We start from the raw sequence: 19444 nt of genomic DNA on the forward strand, positions 1-19444 counted from the left end.
TGCTTATTTTCGTACCACTGTGGAAGGTACAGTTTCCCTTCCCTAAAGCTGGTTCTTTATTCTATGGTTGCATATTCTCCATGCATGGGTGCGGCAGCACTGAAGTCACAGGGCGCCTTTTTTATTGTGGGGTGCTGTTCTCATCACGATGATTGCATTCAGGAGTCTGACGTAACGCGCAGCTTCTGCTACTGTCGGGCCTTAATCGCCTGAGCTGTCACTTTCCGTGTCGTCATCATCACTATCGTTAGGTGACACTTCTGCAACAACAGAGGCAACGATGGCGAAAAGTCGAACCTCGTAGCTGATATAACTGACAGCAACTTCTTCACATGCGCACACTGTAGTCAACAGTAGATCCCTGTCACGTGCCAGTGCTGAATTCTTTGTGCCCCCTTTGATAGCATGAACGATGTCCAATTTTTTTTCTACGCTGAGCATTCTGTGTTTTTTATCCGAGCATGATGCGAGTTCTAACTTGCATGACGCGACAATGCTCTCTGGCATGGCGCTGAAATGATGTTGATGTGGCTTCAAGCGCAAACGAACAGGGCGCTTGGAGGCCGTTGTTTTGACCTCTAACACTTGTTCTGCTGGGCCGCTCACTGGGGACAATGCACCGCAGTGATTCGCGACGAAAAGTGGAAATGCTATGTGCTAACAGATACGTACGCAATAAGCTGGTACTGTTTATAAGGATACGAAAGGCATTATGTTCAGTGGCTGCTGAGTTGGCAATTTGACTTTACTACTTTTAATATGAAACTAATGTTTAAGCAGGTACGGTTTAATGAGGTCTTAAAGTACTTTAAGAATGACTATATCGAGTTTGCAACTATAACCAGTAGCACTTCTATGCAAGAACTCTGGCTCCAGAGCTCTGGCTGTAGTACCACAGAAAGTTATTGTTAGGTGTAGTAAACTAGTGTGCAGGACTGCCATCCTATCTGACGTGTAGTGACTAAAGTAAGTGCCCTGCAGCCCAGAGCTCCCACCATTTTCCAGACTTCTTTGAGAATTACAAAGCCTCAGTTGACCAGATAACAAGATGCAACCTGTGCAACACTGTGTCTGCCATAAATGCAACATTAAGACATCATTAATCCAAGTGCCAGTTCTTAAGTATTTTCAGAGTGACTTAGCTCATTTTAGACATTCTCAACATATATAGAATTTGAAAGTTTCACCTCTTTAAATGGACAAGGTGTACAAAAAGAAAAAGGGCCTGTCTTCAGGGTTGTCATGTCTGCATTTTTTAAATTAAATTCTTTGCATGACACTATATGCATTGCAGTTGCAGTGATACACAGCAATATCTCTGCAATTGTAAAGAAAGAGAAAGCAAATATAGACATGAAGCAAGCAACAAGTGTTTTAGTTTCCAGTTGGCTATTGCCATTATTTTCACCTCCATCATCCTAATTACTATTTCTTGCAACACGCAAACAAGCCAATAGAGAGAAAACTCCTCCAGGACTCACATCTGAGACATCAACCTTGATACTCCTAGCTGCATCATTGAATGCCTTGCTCCACCACTGGGATGTGAGATCGATCTTGTGCCCAACCTGGAAGTACGAAATGGTAAGGGACCATACTACGTTATAGTGAGGGCCCATACATGTGCAGGCGTGCATCAAGCCACCATGAATTTAAGTTTTGCCGAGCATAAATTTAGTTGTCGGCATAGCTACATTGTTAAAAAGAACTGCTCTCTTAATGATACACTAAGGGTGCCGATTAATTTAATCTTACCTTAGCAGCCCAGACTAGGCAATACAACAAAAAATTGACTGTTTTTCCTTTTTTGGAAGATCTGATTGCCCAATGATACCCTATGGCCTGAATTCATATCAGAACCATTGTATTTGTCATCACATGTGGGCCACTTCTACATTGGCTGTTCCAAGGAATCACTAGGAATCGGATAGGAATCAGCGAAAATATCACACTATAGGGGGATTGTACAGTGTGGTCAGACCGGATGTGTGCACCTGTCAATGATGATGACTGGACAACATGTACTATGTGTTCCCTTATGTTCGGGCCACGCACTCCGCTGTTCACATTTATTTGACGCTGCCAGTACGGAGGCTACATAGCAATTGCTTTATTGGGCAATTAGCCATACAGTTCTCAGCACATCGTCACGTCGTCCTTTCTGTTCTATGGACATACATCAATAAACACACGCGTACATCATTCTATTGCAGAAATACCCAAGCTAGGCTTCTTACTGCTAAGAGTCATGTTAAGTATTATGTTAGTAGGACATGTAAATTACTGCACATAACATGAGAAAGCTCAGCATATATTATGGCAGGGAGTGTAGTGAGTAGCACCTCTGGCAGAACGATAGTCAAGACCTACCATTTTTAGGCTGCTTGAGTTGCACTCCGCCACCATCCTAACTATTCAATTGTATCAAGCAAAAAGCTGTTCAAACTGCATGTTGAACAGCACCTTGGGGTTCCTACTGGTACACAGAGGGACAATTTTAGCCTGCATCCAATAACTTGCAATAACCAGGGGAACCTACAGACATGTGTGAGGTTTCCAACTTTCAGGTGACAGTAGAAGCATACAGTTCTTGTACATCTTGGGAGTGACAGAGATTTTTAAAAGAATTGTTGTAACAACGACCTTTTCTTTTTTTCCCCTCTGGTACAGCGTGCCCTGTCACTGCTCGTCTATGACGTACAGCAATGTCACCTGCGTATGTACTGCTTGCTTCAGAAGCATTCCAATTTTTCTTGTTACCTGATAACTCTTAAAATTTACACCTTACTTTATTGTCCTGTGCACTGTTGGCTGTTGCATGCTTCCTTTGTGCTACATGTTTCTTTGTAAAAAAGTGTTATTCTTGTACTGCCCACAAGTGCCTAAAGTCTTTCAGAATTATCTTAGCAGTAAGAAATGATATATGAGCGCTTAGACTCATGTGGGTAAAGAAGGAATTCCTTGAAAAAGTTTAAATAACTCAACGTAGACACCCAGAAGTGTAAACCCGCACAGCTGAATGTTAAGAAATTGCAGTAACTACGCTGTGCGCCACTGTAAATAGGAAACAGCTTAAATATTATAGCGACACTAAAGGCGAACTTCATCCATGTTAGTAATCAAGCTACCGAATCTATATATAGAAATGCACAGACGACTACATCTTTCTTCATCATCTTAAATTAGGCGCTATACATGGTAACATAGCATGCCGGAATTCGAAAGACAAACAGAAAACGGTTATAATCGTACTTCCGAAATTTCGACGGAACACGTATGTACGCATCTTATCAAACCGTAAATGGCCTCAGTTCTTACAGCTTAACAGAACACAAAAACACACACAAGTTTCTCGCATAATGCAGAAAGACAAACATACCCCAGCGGTATCAAATTTAAGCTTCGGTTTCAATGCCTTTGCAATGCCGGATTCGTTTTTTCCGAGTCCTTTGCCTGGGGAGAGAAAGAAAGTGGTGAATCCTAGATGCACATGAAAGCCAGAACAATATCGCAACCACCACATCTACATGAAATTCCTCGCACGACGTATATATAGAATGAAACACGGTTTCTGCTCCCTCTAGCAAGGGATTTCAATCAAACGTAACTGTTCACGAACCTTCAGACCACCCGTACTTCTCCAAGATTCCACGTGCGAAACTAGAACCAGCCATTTAAATGACGTCAGATAAAAACAAAGCGCTGTTGCCAACTTGTTTGCAAAACATGCGTCAAAACCATGGTCAAAACAGCACTTCCTGGTCAAAAATAGCGCCTTAAACGAAATAGATCAAAAATTAATAGATAAATGAGTGACTAAATTGTTGAATTAATGAATGAAATGATGAATGAATTGATAGAATGACAGATGAGCGCATGGATGAGTGGAAATGAATGATGCAGGCATTACATGAATCTATGGCATAAATGGTGAACAAATGCATGGATAAATGAATGCCTTCATTGATGAATGCACTAAAATGAGTGGTCATCATGAGTATCCTCTTCGAAACATGGCACCAAGCTTGTTACTGCCACAGCGCTTCGTTATAGTGAACTACTAGTACACGGTAGCTTCGTGAAGCTAGTAGCGCGTCGACAATCCTGCATTTCGTAATAGCCTCCAAGGTCTGGCGGGCCGCGTCCTGAACATTTCACAGAATATTCATAACGTGGCCTCCGAGATTACGCATTGCTAAAATCTCAGAGGCCCCGTATATAACTGAATGTTTTTGTTAACGTTCGGTAGGTGGCTGTAGTTTCCCACGCATTCTGCAATCGCTTTGGTGACTACATGCACGCAAAAGAATGGCCTTGCAAGACTTGTTTTTGTTACTTAAAGCGAACCGTACCTGCATAGGCGCCGAAAAGAAGGGGGGGGGGGGGGGGGGCTTTGGGACCCGAGCACCCTCCTGAGCCCCCCTCCCTTCCGGAGGTTTCTTTTGACTTGCCTCGACCTTGTCATTTCAAATTTTGGTGTAGTTACTACACAGGCGGAAAGTTTTAATTTTTCCGGGCGGGGGGGGGGGGGGGGGAAGGGGGGTAGGGGCTGGGGCTTGACCAGCTTTCCAAACCTCCCCCCTCCCAAACATATATATATATAATTCTTGCACTCGAAGAAACTTCGTGTGACCTCTAAGAGTTGTTCACTGAAGTGACGGCCTCATATGAGAATTTACAACAGTAGACCCCAGTAAAATATTCTTTCGTTCCTGAAATTTAATTCCACAATTACAATTAACTATGTCATTCGAAAGGTATTGTACTAATTATCAAAGTGCCAATGAGGCATATATGTAGGCACCTCTAGGCACCCCCAAATGACATCTAGCTGCTGTGTTTTCAGCGATCGACGCGCTAATTGCGTGCAATTTTTTCCCGGGTGGAAAACAAATCTTACGAAATATCAAAAATACCACGTAACTGCCGTCATACCCACATCATAAAGCAGTGTCCTCAAATAAGTTCATTGAAAGCAACTGCACTGCCTGTCCCAAACCCGGAAACAGCGCATCACCTTGCTAATAATGGTACGGAAGGAGCACCAATAGCAGATTTCGCGGCTTTGCAGATATATTCCTTCCTCTCTATGTCACACTAATTACCCGTCTCTCATGGCCGACTGATCACATTGATAACAAAAGCCCCAAACTGATGACTTGGAAATTGGTACCTGGGCGGCCACGTCCTGCACGCTAGCATAAGGGTTTGAGGCAATAACTGCTAGAACAACCGTGTAGAGGCTAGGACTCATAGATGGAATCCTTCACCGCTGTTTCTTGAAGCTGCTGGTTTGTCTCAGGTTTTCATCATTTCTGATGATAGTCGACGCGTTAGTATATGACTTATATATTTGCAGCCTTCTTCTCGTTGTCATTTGCAGCTCCCAAAGCAAGGATCATTTTTACCTTCTGCTCATTAGAGAAAGACATGGTGACTGGGACGAAACAAAGCGCACCTTTAAATATTTGCACTGACGTGATCAATTCGCTTTTGCGGTGATAGGTTGTGTGGCAAAAAAAAAGAAAAATAAATCCGCGCATTTTATCTACGCTAAGACAGCAGCTATATATCACAGCTTGTATCGCAGGCGCGGCAGATAAGACCCTAGCTCGATCAGGATGCTTTTCAGCGAAGCTGTATATGGCTGGCCGATTGGTCTGTCCGTCCGTCCGTCTGTCGCCTGTACGCCGAAAACTCCTGCGGTGCAACCTCATGCGAATGCAAAAAAAAAGCGAAAGACGGGCGCGTGATTGGCTGCGAGTGGGCGCGCAGCAGTTTCATTCCGGCTTCGAAATGGGTAGGCCACGCGTCGTACGTACTCCTGAGGAACAGGCAGCTTTCGATCAGCAACGCCGCGTGCAGAACCGGAAATGAGCTCGTCTACGCCGTCCCGACGCTGCAGCACAGACACAAGAACAGACTCGCACAGCTGAGCGCAAGCAGCAACTGCGTACCGAAGATCCAGCAGCCAACCAAGCCGTCGTTTAATGAACCGTCAGGATTAATCCAGTGATAAACACCGGGGCCGAAAGTTTCAGCTTCGCTGGTTAACCATCTGTACGGAGTGCTTGGGCGGTGATTTTTTTTTTATTTATTTCCTCCATTTCGTTCTGGCTAACTCAGAAGCAACCTGTTCGAGGGCGCTGCTTTATGATGCGGTTGGGAGCGCAGTCACGGGGTATTCGCCATATTTCGCAGGATTTACTTATCGGTCCGAAAAAAAATTGTACGCAATTAGTACGCGCTGAACATACCGCAGTTAGATGTCCCTTGGCTGTGCCTATAAATGCCTCATTCACGCTTTTATAATTCGAATACGTCTCGAGTTAGATAATGAATTACAATTACCTAATTAAATCTCAGCAACGAGAAAAATACTGCCAACTACTCACTGCATTGGAAACTGTATGCACTAGGTTATGTTCGAGTGACGCATTGCTTTTTCTTTAAATCTTGGTGCATGATAGTTAATTGGGACAACCTGTATACATTTATGACATCTGCATGCATGTGACTATGTTTCCATCCCTAATAAATGTTGTAAATTATTAGAAGTGTTTTTTTTATGAGTCGTTAGCTTTGAGTACTGGAAAGAGAAGTGGTACTGAGACACATATCATTCATGTGCATTTCACACGCCATTGATAAAAGACTCAGCCGAAGGGGTCACTAAAGTCTACAGGTTTTTTTTTTTTCGGCGTCAAAAAAGCGCGCAAAATATTTTAAAGCAAGGTGAACATACATCAACATATTCATTCTCTCGGCATAAGCTAGCCATACCTTTGAAAATAATTGTTAATTGTCTACCTCCTCTTCTTCAAAAATATAACCTTTGTCCTGTATATAAATTTAAATATATTGTGTATTTGCATGGTGTTTACAGTGAATATTTAAAACAATGCTTAAGTGATAAAATACGGATGAGGCAGCTGCTGCTGGTACTTCTAATGCGCTTCTTCTCCTATTGTCAAGATTTGCAGAAATAAAGCAAAGTATGAATTAAAATCCGTGCACGTCCGCGCCAACAATGATGCAGTAAGCTGTTAACTACAAGAAAATTTTAAGTGAAAAGGTCGAGGCAAGTCAAATGAAATCCCAAGCAATGTGGGTGACAAAACCCTGGCAATGACACGTTAGGTAGGGGGGGGGGGGGAGGCGGAGCCCCTTTGTAGTTGGCGCCTATGGTTCGAAGTAAGTCTGTGGCACGAAAGATAGCTGCGCGCGCACTCTGTCGATACGGCGCGAGCAAAGCCGGGATTTTTAAACATGCTATGCCTATTACATTGCATTTCGCATTTCGTGCGTGGTCAGAGCGACGCTTCGACCGCGTTATCAGGGGGCTTTTGTTATCAGTGTGATCAGTCGGCATTGAGATACGGATACTAAGCGTGACGCAGAGAGAAAGGAATATATCTGCAAAGCCGCCAGACCTGTTGTTGGTGCTCCTTCAGTACCATTATTAAGGTGATGCGCTGTCTTTTCGGGTTCGTGACAGGCAGTAGAGTTGCTTTCAATCAGCTTATTTGAGGGAACTGCCTTATGATGCGGGTGGGAGCGCCCAGTCACGTGGTATTTTTGATATTTCGTGAGGTTTGTTTTCCATTCGGAAAAAAATCGCACGCAATTAGCGCGTCGCTGAAAACACAGCAGGTAGATGTCATTTGTGGGTGCCTGGGGGTGCCTACATATATGCCTCATTGACACTTTGATAATTAGGAGAGAACTTTTCGATTGACAAATGTAATTGTAATTGTCGAATTAAATTTCAGGAACGAAAGAATTACTGGGGGCTACTCCAGAGTACTGGAATCAATATGCACAAGGTTTTCTTCGAGTAATGCAACTTCTCTTCTTATTTTAAGGTTTGGTGCATGATAGCTGGGGCGCCCTGTATAATTCACTGAGTAACAGAAAGGAGGCCAAGCCTGATTCTGTCGAAATCAGAATCAATAGCAGTCGTGCGCAGGAGCGCCTATACTGGGAATCGCAGAAAAAAAAAAAGACAGAGAGAGGCTGCAGTTTCGCCGGAAAGGCGAAGCAGTATTAGTGATAGCGAAGCATACGACAACTACACGAAGGAAGATTACACCACCGAAAGACGCCATATTCTTGGTGGTGGGAGAGGACTAAGGCTGTGAAGTTGAACTGCCTCCTACTATGAGGTCTTTTAAATTCTCATATAAAGGCTGGGGCACTTCAGTGAACAATGCTTCGAGGTCAGACGAAGTTTGTTCAAGTGCAAGACGATATATATATATATATATAATAAAGTGTGTGGTTCGGAAAGCTGGTCGGGCCCCAGTTGGCACTGGATGATCTATTAGGATTCGAAAGAGCCTTAGAAGTCATAAACGAATTCCACTACCATGTAGATCGCTCTACGGTCTACGAAATTATTGAGCATTGCTTCTCTCGGTGATCATGTGACCAGATCACAATGGCTACCGAGTCACGTGGGTATCGAAGGAAATGATATGACAGACAAATTAGCTACCTTGGACGCAGGAAATAGGTACTCCGATTCTCGTTATTACATTTTCCGCATGAGACGCCAAGATTTTTCTTCGCACCCTGTGGCACAAACTTTGCTAATATACATGTTTCAATAAACAGGCATGTTTCACAGACTTCGCCCACTTCTATACGGTTCTCGCCGAACCTAAAGAGTGACCCGTACGTTCGACACTCCCGTCTGTCGTTTAGGTTTACAGACGTGGCTTACATACGCGACTCACTTCTTGTGTGGCATCGAGAGGGACTTCAGATTATAGTTTCTGTGGCAACTACGACGTTTCAGTGAAGTATATTCTTATAGACATTTCAGGATTTTTTTTTTATAACGAGGATAAATGCCTCAGGGCAGACAAGGGTATGGGATGGGGGTGAATAAGGATGATTAAATGAGTGAAAATAGAATTGCTGAAAATATTTGCTGAAAATAGATTTCAGGATTCGTAGCAGCTTCTGCAGAAAAAAAATTATTAGAGGGTTTTCAAGGACTATCAAGGCCGTGACAAAGCACTTTAAAATATTACAGCACCATGTCGTATGGCATCTGGAAAACAAAACACTTTATCAAACAACGAGCAAAATCTTTTTTTTTATTGCACAAGGAAAGAAAAGGCGCTTGCTAAGCCTTCTTCGTGGAAGCCATCACCAGCCACCAAAAATAAGATGGCCCCCTACAATAAATACACTAATCGGATCAGATTGGCTGGACTTTTGGCTCGCTAAACCTCGCAGTTAGATCACAAGTGGAGTCCACTAAGTTCATAGCCTAAAGCAAAACAATTAACCTCTGATCGATGGGCGATCGACCTCAGTTGTCCATGAGTTAGTAACTTTCGTTAACATGCAGGCCCTTTCGTCCTCGCATTCTAGAACGTTCCTTTACTCAGCTAATCCAGCGGCTGTGACTCTGCATTCTACCTGTAGACACAAGAATGCGGATGGCAGCATCGTCAGACACTTTCAGTGACACTCCATCCGCAGTGATCCGTGTACAAAATTCTCGTAAACATATGGTGACGGTGTGTACTCGAGCGCGCTCTATGAAGGTGCGTATCTCAAGCAACTCCTCGTTGCAGAAATCGCCGAGTAATGAATGAATGAATGAATGAATGAATGAATGAATGAATGAATGAATGAATGAATGAATGAATGAATGAATGAATGAATGAATGAATGAATGAATGAAATAATCCTTTCCTGGAATACACACATTGTGGACTCGCTTGTTGGCTTGAGCACTGTGGAGATAAATGTGCATTCTTTTCACTAACAGGTTACTTTCTGTTGCCCGTGATTATCAGGCAGGGTATGGCCACTGTGAGCAAGGGCTTTGCCCCAGATGCTCAGTCTGGCTGTCACGAGTGATGAGAACCTTCTGGCATACATTGGACAGTTCCCACCTGGTCTTGTTGGAGGTCGGTTAGTGTAGTAACGTCTGCTGCCGGGCTAGCTGGTACATGGCCTTTAGAAATGGCTTTAGGCGCAAAAAATGAGACACGGGCGACAGAATAAAAGACACAGACGGGCACGTTGTGTCTGCCTTATAATCATTGGCTCGGCTTGATTCTGGAGTTGCCGAAGTCGGTATGGAAGCGGAGCGACTTCTTTGGTCGCTGTGTGGCAGGTGCTGTGCTTCACGTGGTGGCCCTATTCTTCGGGCTTCAATGATCATAGAGGCAGGGTGAATGAATCTGCGGTTGAGAATATATAGTAAATATGGCTGTGTGTATTGGTGGTGTGAAGGCAGGAACACACAGAACGAAAATATTACTTCTTTGGGCGATAAATTTATTCCAGGTTCGATGGTTTGTTAACATGAACTAAGGATAGTAAATGTCAATAATAAACGCAGTAGAAAGGTCAACTGAATAATTAACATCTATCATCCATCCATCAATATAGACGAGAAAGACCTTACAGTGGAGCCCCGTTTCTCTGACTGTAAGTAAAGCACTGTTGACAGTATAGACATATATATGCTTATACTTTTACTCTGCGCTAGAACGAAGAAGTTCTTGGGTGATGAAAATACGCCTCTGCGCAAACAAAACGTTGCTAGAAACGGTTCGTAATCGGCCTGCATAATATGTGAAGACCAATCATATGCATTTGTTAGATGTAGTTAGAGTAGTGGCTTTCTTGTGAATTCTTTCCTCGATTAGTTAGCGTCAGCTGTAATTTTCTCGTACGCCGTATAATTTTTTTTTGAGACGGAATGCACACATATAGATTCTTCTACGATAAGTGGTTTCGAAATTCTAAACGTGCGGTATGTAACCAAGTTAGCGTTGGAAAATCTTGTTACGGCTAGACAAGAAATATGTTTGAGTTCTTCGAGATAAGTTAGCACATCGCATATATGCCTTTTTTTGTTTTTGTTCGCTGGAAAGTAGGCGAACTCCTCTCGTCTTGCCGAAACGACAAATTTCATTATTTGTTCTGAGAAATGTCGCGATTCGTTCTGGGAATTCAATTTGAAAAGTCGAATACGCGAGAAAGAAGAAACAGTGCGCCGGGAAAATGGATGGTTAAGGCGATTTCTGCCCAACCAGTTGTTCTGAAGTCACTCACTATATTTCTCCGTAATGTAGCGCAATCTGAGTGAAACGGCACCGAAGCAAAGGTGATTAAGTAGATTTTCGAGGACGTCAACGCCCAACTCGTAATGAAGGAGCAGACACTAGCATTTGCGCCGTCGAAAATGGTAATTGTCACTTGTCAGAACAGAACCGTTATGCGCCTCAAATGTAGGACATAAAAGAAATAACAGCTAAATGCTAGCACCGAGAATGCGGGAAATGGGTCGAATGAAGCTTTCCCTTCAAGGTATGCGCTATATCGCAGCTTCGTCAAGAGCACGTGTAAGTCCTGTCAGAGACGTTTACGTCGTCGAATCTGGCCTGATTCGCCGTGTCATCCACAACATGCATGGTGGCGAGTTATCACGTCCGACAAGGTCTTCCTTTAAAGACGGTGCACGGGTGCTGCTTGGCTAACTTGACCAGGACCCTCGTTCCTTTTTGAGGTAGCTGCAGGATCCCTCTTTTACTCCTGCAAATCTTTTCACTTATTATAACAAGTTATGCTGTTACACTCAGTGTTTGTGGTAATTCGGGAAGCGCATTCATCGGTCAGTTCATGACAAGCGGCCATATAGGCCGGTTCACCGCAAGAAGTGCAGCAGCGCTTTTGTGGCTTTGGGCATATCACCGACGCACGAGGCCACGATCCCAGGAGTTTCTCTTCCTTAAATTGTGCATTTGTGTTTGTCATTGTCTGTGTGTCTGTCCGTGCAAACTGTGAATTTATCTTCTCTTTCTCCTCTTTCAGTCCTAATTCGCCATTCCCCAGTGGAGGATAGCTAACCGAGCTGAGCCTGGTTAACCTCCGCGCCTTTTGCTTATGATCCTCTCTCTCTCTCTCTCGTGAATCACATCTTGTCTGAAGCCTGCTGTGCGGCATATGTACTTCCAAGATGTGCAATCGCGCAAAAATTCTCTTGCAATGTGAAATTACGCTTGTTCTTTTTGTTCTTTGTTGTTTAATAAACTGCCGACAAATGGGAATGTAAGCGACATTGGAGCCGGCTGACCAAGGCAAAGTTAAGAAATTGAAACTACACACTCACCCATAAATACCGCACACACATACCACTAACATACAAACATACCAAGAGTATTTTGTTTTCGTGGGCTAGTTGCTACTTGGTTCTTGAGTACGAGACAGTGCAGTGACTGTCTACGTCGCTTTCGTGTATCTTTCTCATCCCGTCTGGAATGGGGGATACGCCCATGTGCGACTCTTGCGGAACCGTAGGAACGATTGAACGCATGCTTTGTCTCTGTCCCCAGTAGGACGTCTAGCGTGAAGCCCTCCGGACAGTATTGAACCAGTTGGACTCCAGGCGATTTTTGGAAATGAAGATCCTTGGACCATGGCCGTACGCATCGAGCACAAAAAGCCACGAAAGCGTTGTTGGAATACCTCAATCTCGACAGGTATTGTCAACCGCGTGTTGACACGGTGCGAACTTTAAGATGCGCGTGAAACTGTGCTCTCTCTCTCTCTTCGTCCTCATACGCCTTCCTTCAGTGCAGGGTAGCAAACCGGACATGCGTCTGGTTAACCTCCCTGCCTTTCCTCTCTTCTATTTCTCTCTCTCTCTCTCTTGGCCACAATTATGATGGGTAGAGAGAGGAAGAAAAATGAAGCCAGTTCTTCGGCTTGACGCAGGACTTCAAGCCCCCCCGAGCTGTGACAGAAGTAGAGACACAAGTAACAAGGTTGTGCGCGCGACCTAGGCCTCCAGTTGCTATTTCTTTTTCTCCGCTGAGATTACTGACACTCCTTCTTGCGTGCGCACAAAGAAACTTTTCTTACTCGAGGGCCTTCCACCCATATATATCTAGTACAAAAGTTACTCATTGTCGCCCAAGACAAAGGCACAGTAACAGTCGTGTGTCTCGAGCGTTGCGACAACCTTTCAGAATCAAAACGGCGGCGGCGCGATAAGGACATTTTATCGCCCCGAAACAAAAGGACAGGTGCCCTGAGGGCAAGATTGATTTTTTGTCGCCCCTTAACCTCCGCTCTTCTCCTCTGGCAACTCGTTAAAGTTCCTGCCTGTCGGCGTAACGACAAGAAAAAGATCGCAATGTGCGACGAGAAAGAGAGAGAGGCACACACACAAAGTAGGGACTAAAGCCTCCGGCGGAATAACTTCGTTCGTTGCTCTTTAAGCTTGTTAGGGTGCAAGCCCGACGATAAAAGAAGACGCGTCACGTGGGCGAATCCGGCGCCGTCGCCTCGTCATATATACCTCGACAGAGAGAAAAGGCAGCACATAGCGAACTGTGCTATTCCCTGCGCGCAAGACCTTGGGTACCGCTACGTTTTCCAAGAGCTCTTGTGTTTTTTTTTTCTTCTTCCCCTTTTCGTGACCTGCCGTCTTCCCGGTTCGACTCCCCGCTTGCCGCCTTCCCTTCTTCACTTCCCCACCGAATCCCGTCCTCTGCAACGAGTGGAAATTGCGTTTAGAAAGCGATTCGCTCCGAACTTTAGCTCAACGCGGGCGGCAGAAGAGCGAAACGAGGACCACGAAAGAGCGGGGCGCGAGGATTACTAATCGACTTTCGCCGCGAAGCTCGCCTTACAGCGAAGACGGAGCCGAAGGAGGAAACATCACGAGCGGCGGCGCGAGTTGAGGAGGGAGAGTCGATGCTGCGGCTGGAGTATTGCGCAAGAGGAGCAAAAAAAAAAAAAAACCGCACGGGACAAACAGTGAAGCGCGGAACAAAGCGCGAGGAGTTACACATGGGACGCGCTTGCTTAGAGCGCGTGCGAGTGTTTCACCGAGTGCGAACTGGGCACTGTCGGCTTCAAATAGCGTGCCGCGAAAGGACGGCACACACAGGCCGCGGAGGAGGTTCCACTGAGCGCGACGCCGTAGCGACGCGACCCGGAAAAGGCGGCAGTGGCCGCATGGGAGCGCGCGCTGCGCCACTCTTAAGTGGAACTGCGCTTCAAGACGGAATGCTTCAAATCTCGTTACGAAGCGGAGGGGGGTTGAGAACGAGAGAGAGAGAAGGGAGCGAGAGAGGGAGGAAGGGAACTTCTATAAGCATAGCTAGAAGGAAGCGCGAGGGATGCCGCTTCATGAGGCGCTAGCGTGCGATTGGCCCTCATGCCCTCCGACTGCGCGCACTTCAGACGGCACAGTTCAACGCGACACGAGGGATAACAGCGTCCGAAAGTTGATGTCGCTTTCACTTACGAGTTGAGCTTCACGAACGCATGCCGCGGAGCCCGTAATTTACGACGTGAACCACTTCCGGAAGTCCAAGAGAGACAACCGAGCTGTTGCTTGCGGAGCAGTCGTCCGTCGAGTGCTAATGAGACGTTGCGGGTCGTGTTTCTCCGGACTGTGTATTACTCAGTGCCGCGCAAAGCGCGTCGTCATGCGTCCACTTCACCGCGGTTGGCACTAACGAACACGTAAATATGTTGCCGAGAAACGTGCAGTGTGGCGCAAGACTGAACTTGCACACTTCGCCCATAATTGCGATAATTATTCCAGCATGCAGCTTCGGCTTCGCGACGTGAGCTATAGCTTGAGAACAAGGGACACGCCGCTTCATTCGTTTTTATAATTCTTTATTATTTTTTTTTTGTGTACGGCTAAAGGAAATCTTAGACCTGTTTTTCTTTTCTTTTTTGTTGCTGTTGGGCTCGTGCATATGAAGCACAAAAGAATTTTCGGTGATTGGTCTTTTTGGAAGCTATAATAATAATAATAATAATAACAATAATAATAATAATAATAATAATAATAATAATAATAATAATAATAATAATAATAATAATAATAATAATAATAATAATAATAATAATAATAATAATAATAATAATAATAATAATAATAATAATAATAAATCAGTGATAAGATCACCCAGTGGATTCCTCCTTGGTTTATTTTCTTTACTTGAAGAATTATATCAGATGAATAAACAACAATAATCATCACGGCTTTTTAAGTCAGAGCCTCAGGTTGTCACTTTCGCTTTGACTATTCCCATTCGAAATATTTCCTTTTCCATTCGGCGGCGTACGTGCATGTTACCAAACGCGTTTTCGAGGGAACAAGACTAACGGCGAATTACGCTCACTTATAACGCTTGTTTTAGAACAGTGACATCTTTTTAGTGCGCTTACCTTTGTCCGTAAGAACCAAAGTTACCGCGCTTTACGTTATCTCAAGTTTGTAACTGGTAACAAATTATCCCGCCATGGTTGCTGAGTAGCTATGGCATTGGGCTGCTGAGCACGAGGTCGCGGGATCGAATCCCCGCCACGGCGGCCGCGTTTCAATGGAGGCGAAAACACCCATGTACTTAGATTTAGGTGCACGTTAAGGAAACCCAGGTACACAGTCCAAATTTCCGGAAACCCCCCACTACGGCGTGCCTCATAATCAGATCGTGGAATTGACACGTAAAACCCCACAATTAATATTTTTAATTTGAAACAATTTGACACACGAATTGATTTTTTCCTGCTCTCAGAAGAAGTGTGGGATGTTGTCTTGAGTATAGGGCAGTGTGACCAGAACGTGATAGATTTAGCGTGGATTCTCTCCAGCAGCTCTTTGCGTTTTATTTTCTGGGAAACGTATCGTCTCTGCAATTCGCATGACTTATCAATTTTCGTTAAACGGGATGCCAAGGCATATATAATGCAAGAAAGTGCACGTTTAATAAGGTCCTCGTCGTCGACGTTATCGCCCTAATTATCACAAAGCTTTCTGCATAAGGCAGCGCGTCTTGTACTTGTCACAAGCGCTTCACCGATCAATTAAACTACCGGATTTATTATCCCACAGGAACACATCTACACTGTAAAAAAAAGCAGTGAATTTAAATGAGATCTACAGAAATTTTTTGTGCCGTAATTTTTTTTCTGTTCTTTTTGATTCCTATCAATATATCGAGTCAAAACTAAAACATAACCATTCTAAATTTTTGTAACTGCATAAAGAAATTATAAAATAAAATTTTAGTTTTTTTTTCATAAACGCCGTTTTTTTTTTTTGCATATACCATGCACGACACGCTGTTTGAGGTACTGCTTTGATGCCCCGTGCCATAACCAAGGTGGCTGCTCTTCAAGTCGACGCATGTCGGCACTTCTCCGTTTCTCCATCTCGCCAATCATAAGAGGTGATTGGTTTTCTTTTCAATGAATGAATGTTTGATGTTTAATGGCGCAAGGGCCAGGTATGGCCAAAGAATGTCATGCTAATGTTAATGAGTTCGTAGTGGAATGATGGGTTCTGTGAAGTTATAGTGACGTGGCTGTAAAGGGGCCTAAAACTGTTGGTGTAAATTGCATAAAATCTACGCGTAATAAAATTATGGCAATGACTAATGACGTGTACTATTAACACTAAAATGCATTGCAAAACAATGATGCAATATAGAAAATATGTCAGATGCTAAAATTGCCTAGAGCACTACTGCCTCGCCAGAGCCCTTGAAACACAAGGGCCTGGAGCCATGTGCTATATGAAACGACTATCACAGCGGCATCTTCTGAAGAGAGGAAGCGCTACGAATGTATGGGGCTAATGAAATGTAACACAACGTCTTTCAGGAAATCTAGGACTGCGTTGGTGTCAAAGAGCGGTTCTAGGCCGAGTAACATTACAGGATGAAGGGGAATGTGCTGCCGGTATGTTAGGGGAAAATGCTTCTTTCTCTTAGATTCGGCTTCCCGACACTCCAGGAGGACGTGGAGGACGGTCAGCTTCTCCCCGCATCTACCACAGGTTGGAGACTCATTTCCAGTGAGTAAAAAGTTATGGGTGCCAAATGTGTGTCCTAATCTGAGACGACAGAATAAGTTATCTTTTCGGCGTGATTTTATTGCCAGAAGGCCAGAAACCTAATTGTGGCTTTATTACGTGCAGCTTATTATTTGTTTCCACGTCCCACAAGCGTTGCCAGCAGTTTCACCGTTTCCTTCGTAAGAAGGGCTTCAGATCTGTGACAGTGACTGCAGCGGTAGGATTAACAGCAAGCGATGAAATTGACGTGGCCACCTGGTCCGCGAGAACGTTACCCTCGATGCTATGGCCAGGCGCCCAGAATATAATCGCATGCTGGTTAGATATATACGCTTTACACAGGACGGAATAGAATTAATTAATTACTGGATTTTTGTGCTTACAGAATGACTTCAAGGCCTTCACGACACTTAGGGAGTCCGTATATATAAGTGAGTTTTGATTTCTTTATATGCTTCACAGCGGCAGTAGTGCGTAGGCCTCAGCCGTAAAGATGCTTGTTTCCGCATGCAGTGCATCGGATTCCGAGAAGGATGGACCGACGTCTGCAAAGGACACCCCGTCGTGGGACTTTGATGCGTCTGTGTAGAACTCCGTGCAGGAGATCTTGTATTGGAGTTCCAGGAAATGCATTGGGATTCAAATCTCTGGAGCATGCTTTGTAACTTGTAGAAAAGATATATCACGTTTTATGCCACTCCCAAGGAGGTAGCAGTTTAGCTGGAGGCATTAAGCGATGCTTGAGTATTGGGACACATCCATTTCAACGCTAAGCTCCCTCACACGCAGTGAAAAGGGCTGTCTTACAGATGGACGATTACGAAAGAGTAGCACATGTCATATCGTTAACGGTATTAAAACACGGATGTTGATGATTAGAGCGAACTTTCAAAAAATATGTTTGGCTGATGTATTTTCTCTGCAGATGGAGTGATCACTCATTTTTTTTTTTCAAGTACATTACAAACAATGCAAAACGTATTCTTTTAGCCAATATTTTTCACGTGTTCATGACATAGGAGAGGACTGCGATGTAGCCCGAAGAGAAAATTGAAGCGGACAGTGACAAAATTTAGCAACTTCATATTCCGACATTTCAGCGTACGTTGCGTTTTGTGACGCAACGGGGCCCTTGGCTATTAAATTTAGCTTTAGTTTTTTGTTGGAGCAAACGTAAGGGCTACCAAGTGGGCTTGACAAATGTGTTATTGTCTATTCTTGCCTTTCCGGAATGTACTTGTTTTTGCTATGGCTGCCAGAAAAAAAAGAGCATGCGTGAGTTATCAACAAAGCTCATTCAGCGAGGTTAGCAGCTACGACCAAGTGTTTTGTATTGAAGTGACCGGAAAGTGCGACCTTTCTTTTTCTGTTATGCAATATATTATATCTTTTGATGCTGGCATATTAACCAGCCGTATACGAGGGCATATTGCATCAAATATTGATGACGTTGGTTTGTTAGCTGCGGTTCTGGTCTTTTAGTGCGTTACCGTCCGGGAATGATTTTGCCTGGCCACTACGTCGTTTCATTTTGAAAACAGTTAGCGGGAACACTGGACTGCGTGGCTTGGTGTAATCTGCACATATTGAAAGTACAGAGCGGAAAGTGCTAGTACCCGACCTGCGAAGATAAGCTGTCATCACGCTCGATCATGGCCGCAAAGAATTGCTCGCATGTCGTCTGCTAGCCTCACTTCCTGACTCTGACGAAGAATAACTAAATTTATGCATAATGGACTTCCAAAATAAGAAGCAACTGGTCAAAATTTGCGTAAATTAAACTGCAGCAAAACATTTAGTAAAAAAAAAAACGCAGCATGTGTCACTGTTTCAAGAAACGAATGCTATACAGTTAACGTAATGTGTCCGCCGCTTTAAATAATGAAGACTATTTCCTGCCTTGTGCCATTCTGTTTGACATAGTTACAAAAATAGATGAGACGTGATTTGTTTACGACGCTCGTACGGTGCGCGCGACGGGTCGATCATGTCGGTGTTGTATGTAGTAAATGCTGTAAATATCTAGTACTGAGGTAAATTGTCAAAATTTTTTTCTGTTTCTACTGTTCAACGTTACCGTAGAAGAGACGTAGATCAAACAACACACGGGAGATCAGATTACAAGGGGCTCGCGATGAATATAGTTTTTTCTTCCATTCCCTGTGCTCCTGCGCGGCATTTTCAGCACTGATAGTAGAGGCGGTACAGAAAACGCGCTCATAGCGCAGGCGTCGACAAAGAAAGATACCTTGTGGTGGACTCTCTGGTCTGCTCCATCCAAAGAGTGAAGAGGTTAGCATGTTTACGCAATCAGCGGAACGTGTATGCACGCAGCATGTCCCCCCGTCGCGCAGATGCCGCGATGCTCGTCTGCCTGTCTACTGGTCGACTGCTATACGTGTTTTGACCGCACCTAGCGTGCGTTGCGCGGAGGCCAACTTCCCTTTCAATATAATATTTCAATTGCAGGAAAGAGCCAGCTGCGCGTTTATGCAGAGGATACACCGTGTTCTTTGTATTCTTTTGTTCGATTATATGGACGTCTCCGTGATGTTGCGTATAATGTCCACGGGTGATAACGCCGTCGTC

The 19444-nt window shown here is 44.3% G+C and overlaps 1 protein-coding gene across 2 annotated transcripts in view; it reads right to left on the minus strand.

Moving 5' to 3' along the window:
* The window catches only part of LOC135897571 (G patch domain-containing protein 4), a 349171-nt gene that overhangs the window by 29433 nt on the left and 300294 nt on the right, over window positions 1-19444 (minus strand). Inside the window, exons 1-3 of one of the 2 annotated variants that reach the window (XM_070537239.1) lie at window positions 3620-3761; window positions 3380-3453; window positions 1482-1568 (exon numbers count right to left, since the gene is read on the minus strand). In XM_070537239.1, the coding sequence (XP_070393340.1) occupies window positions 1482-1568; window positions 3380-3453; window positions 3620-3674 (216 nt within the window). In that variant the 5' untranslated portion in view covers window positions 3675-3761. Of the gene's footprint in view, window positions 1-1481; window positions 1569-3379; window positions 3454-3619; window positions 3762-19444 lie in introns of those variants that run through there. The other variant, XM_065426238.1, reaches the window with a different exon arrangement.

Source organism: Dermacentor albipictus, chromosome 4, assembly GCF_038994185.2.
Source record: "Dermacentor albipictus isolate Rhodes 1998 colony chromosome 4, USDA_Dalb.pri_finalv2, whole genome shotgun sequence".
Classification (NCBI taxonomy): Eukaryota; Metazoa; Arthropoda; class Arachnida; order Ixodida; family Ixodidae; genus Dermacentor; species Dermacentor albipictus.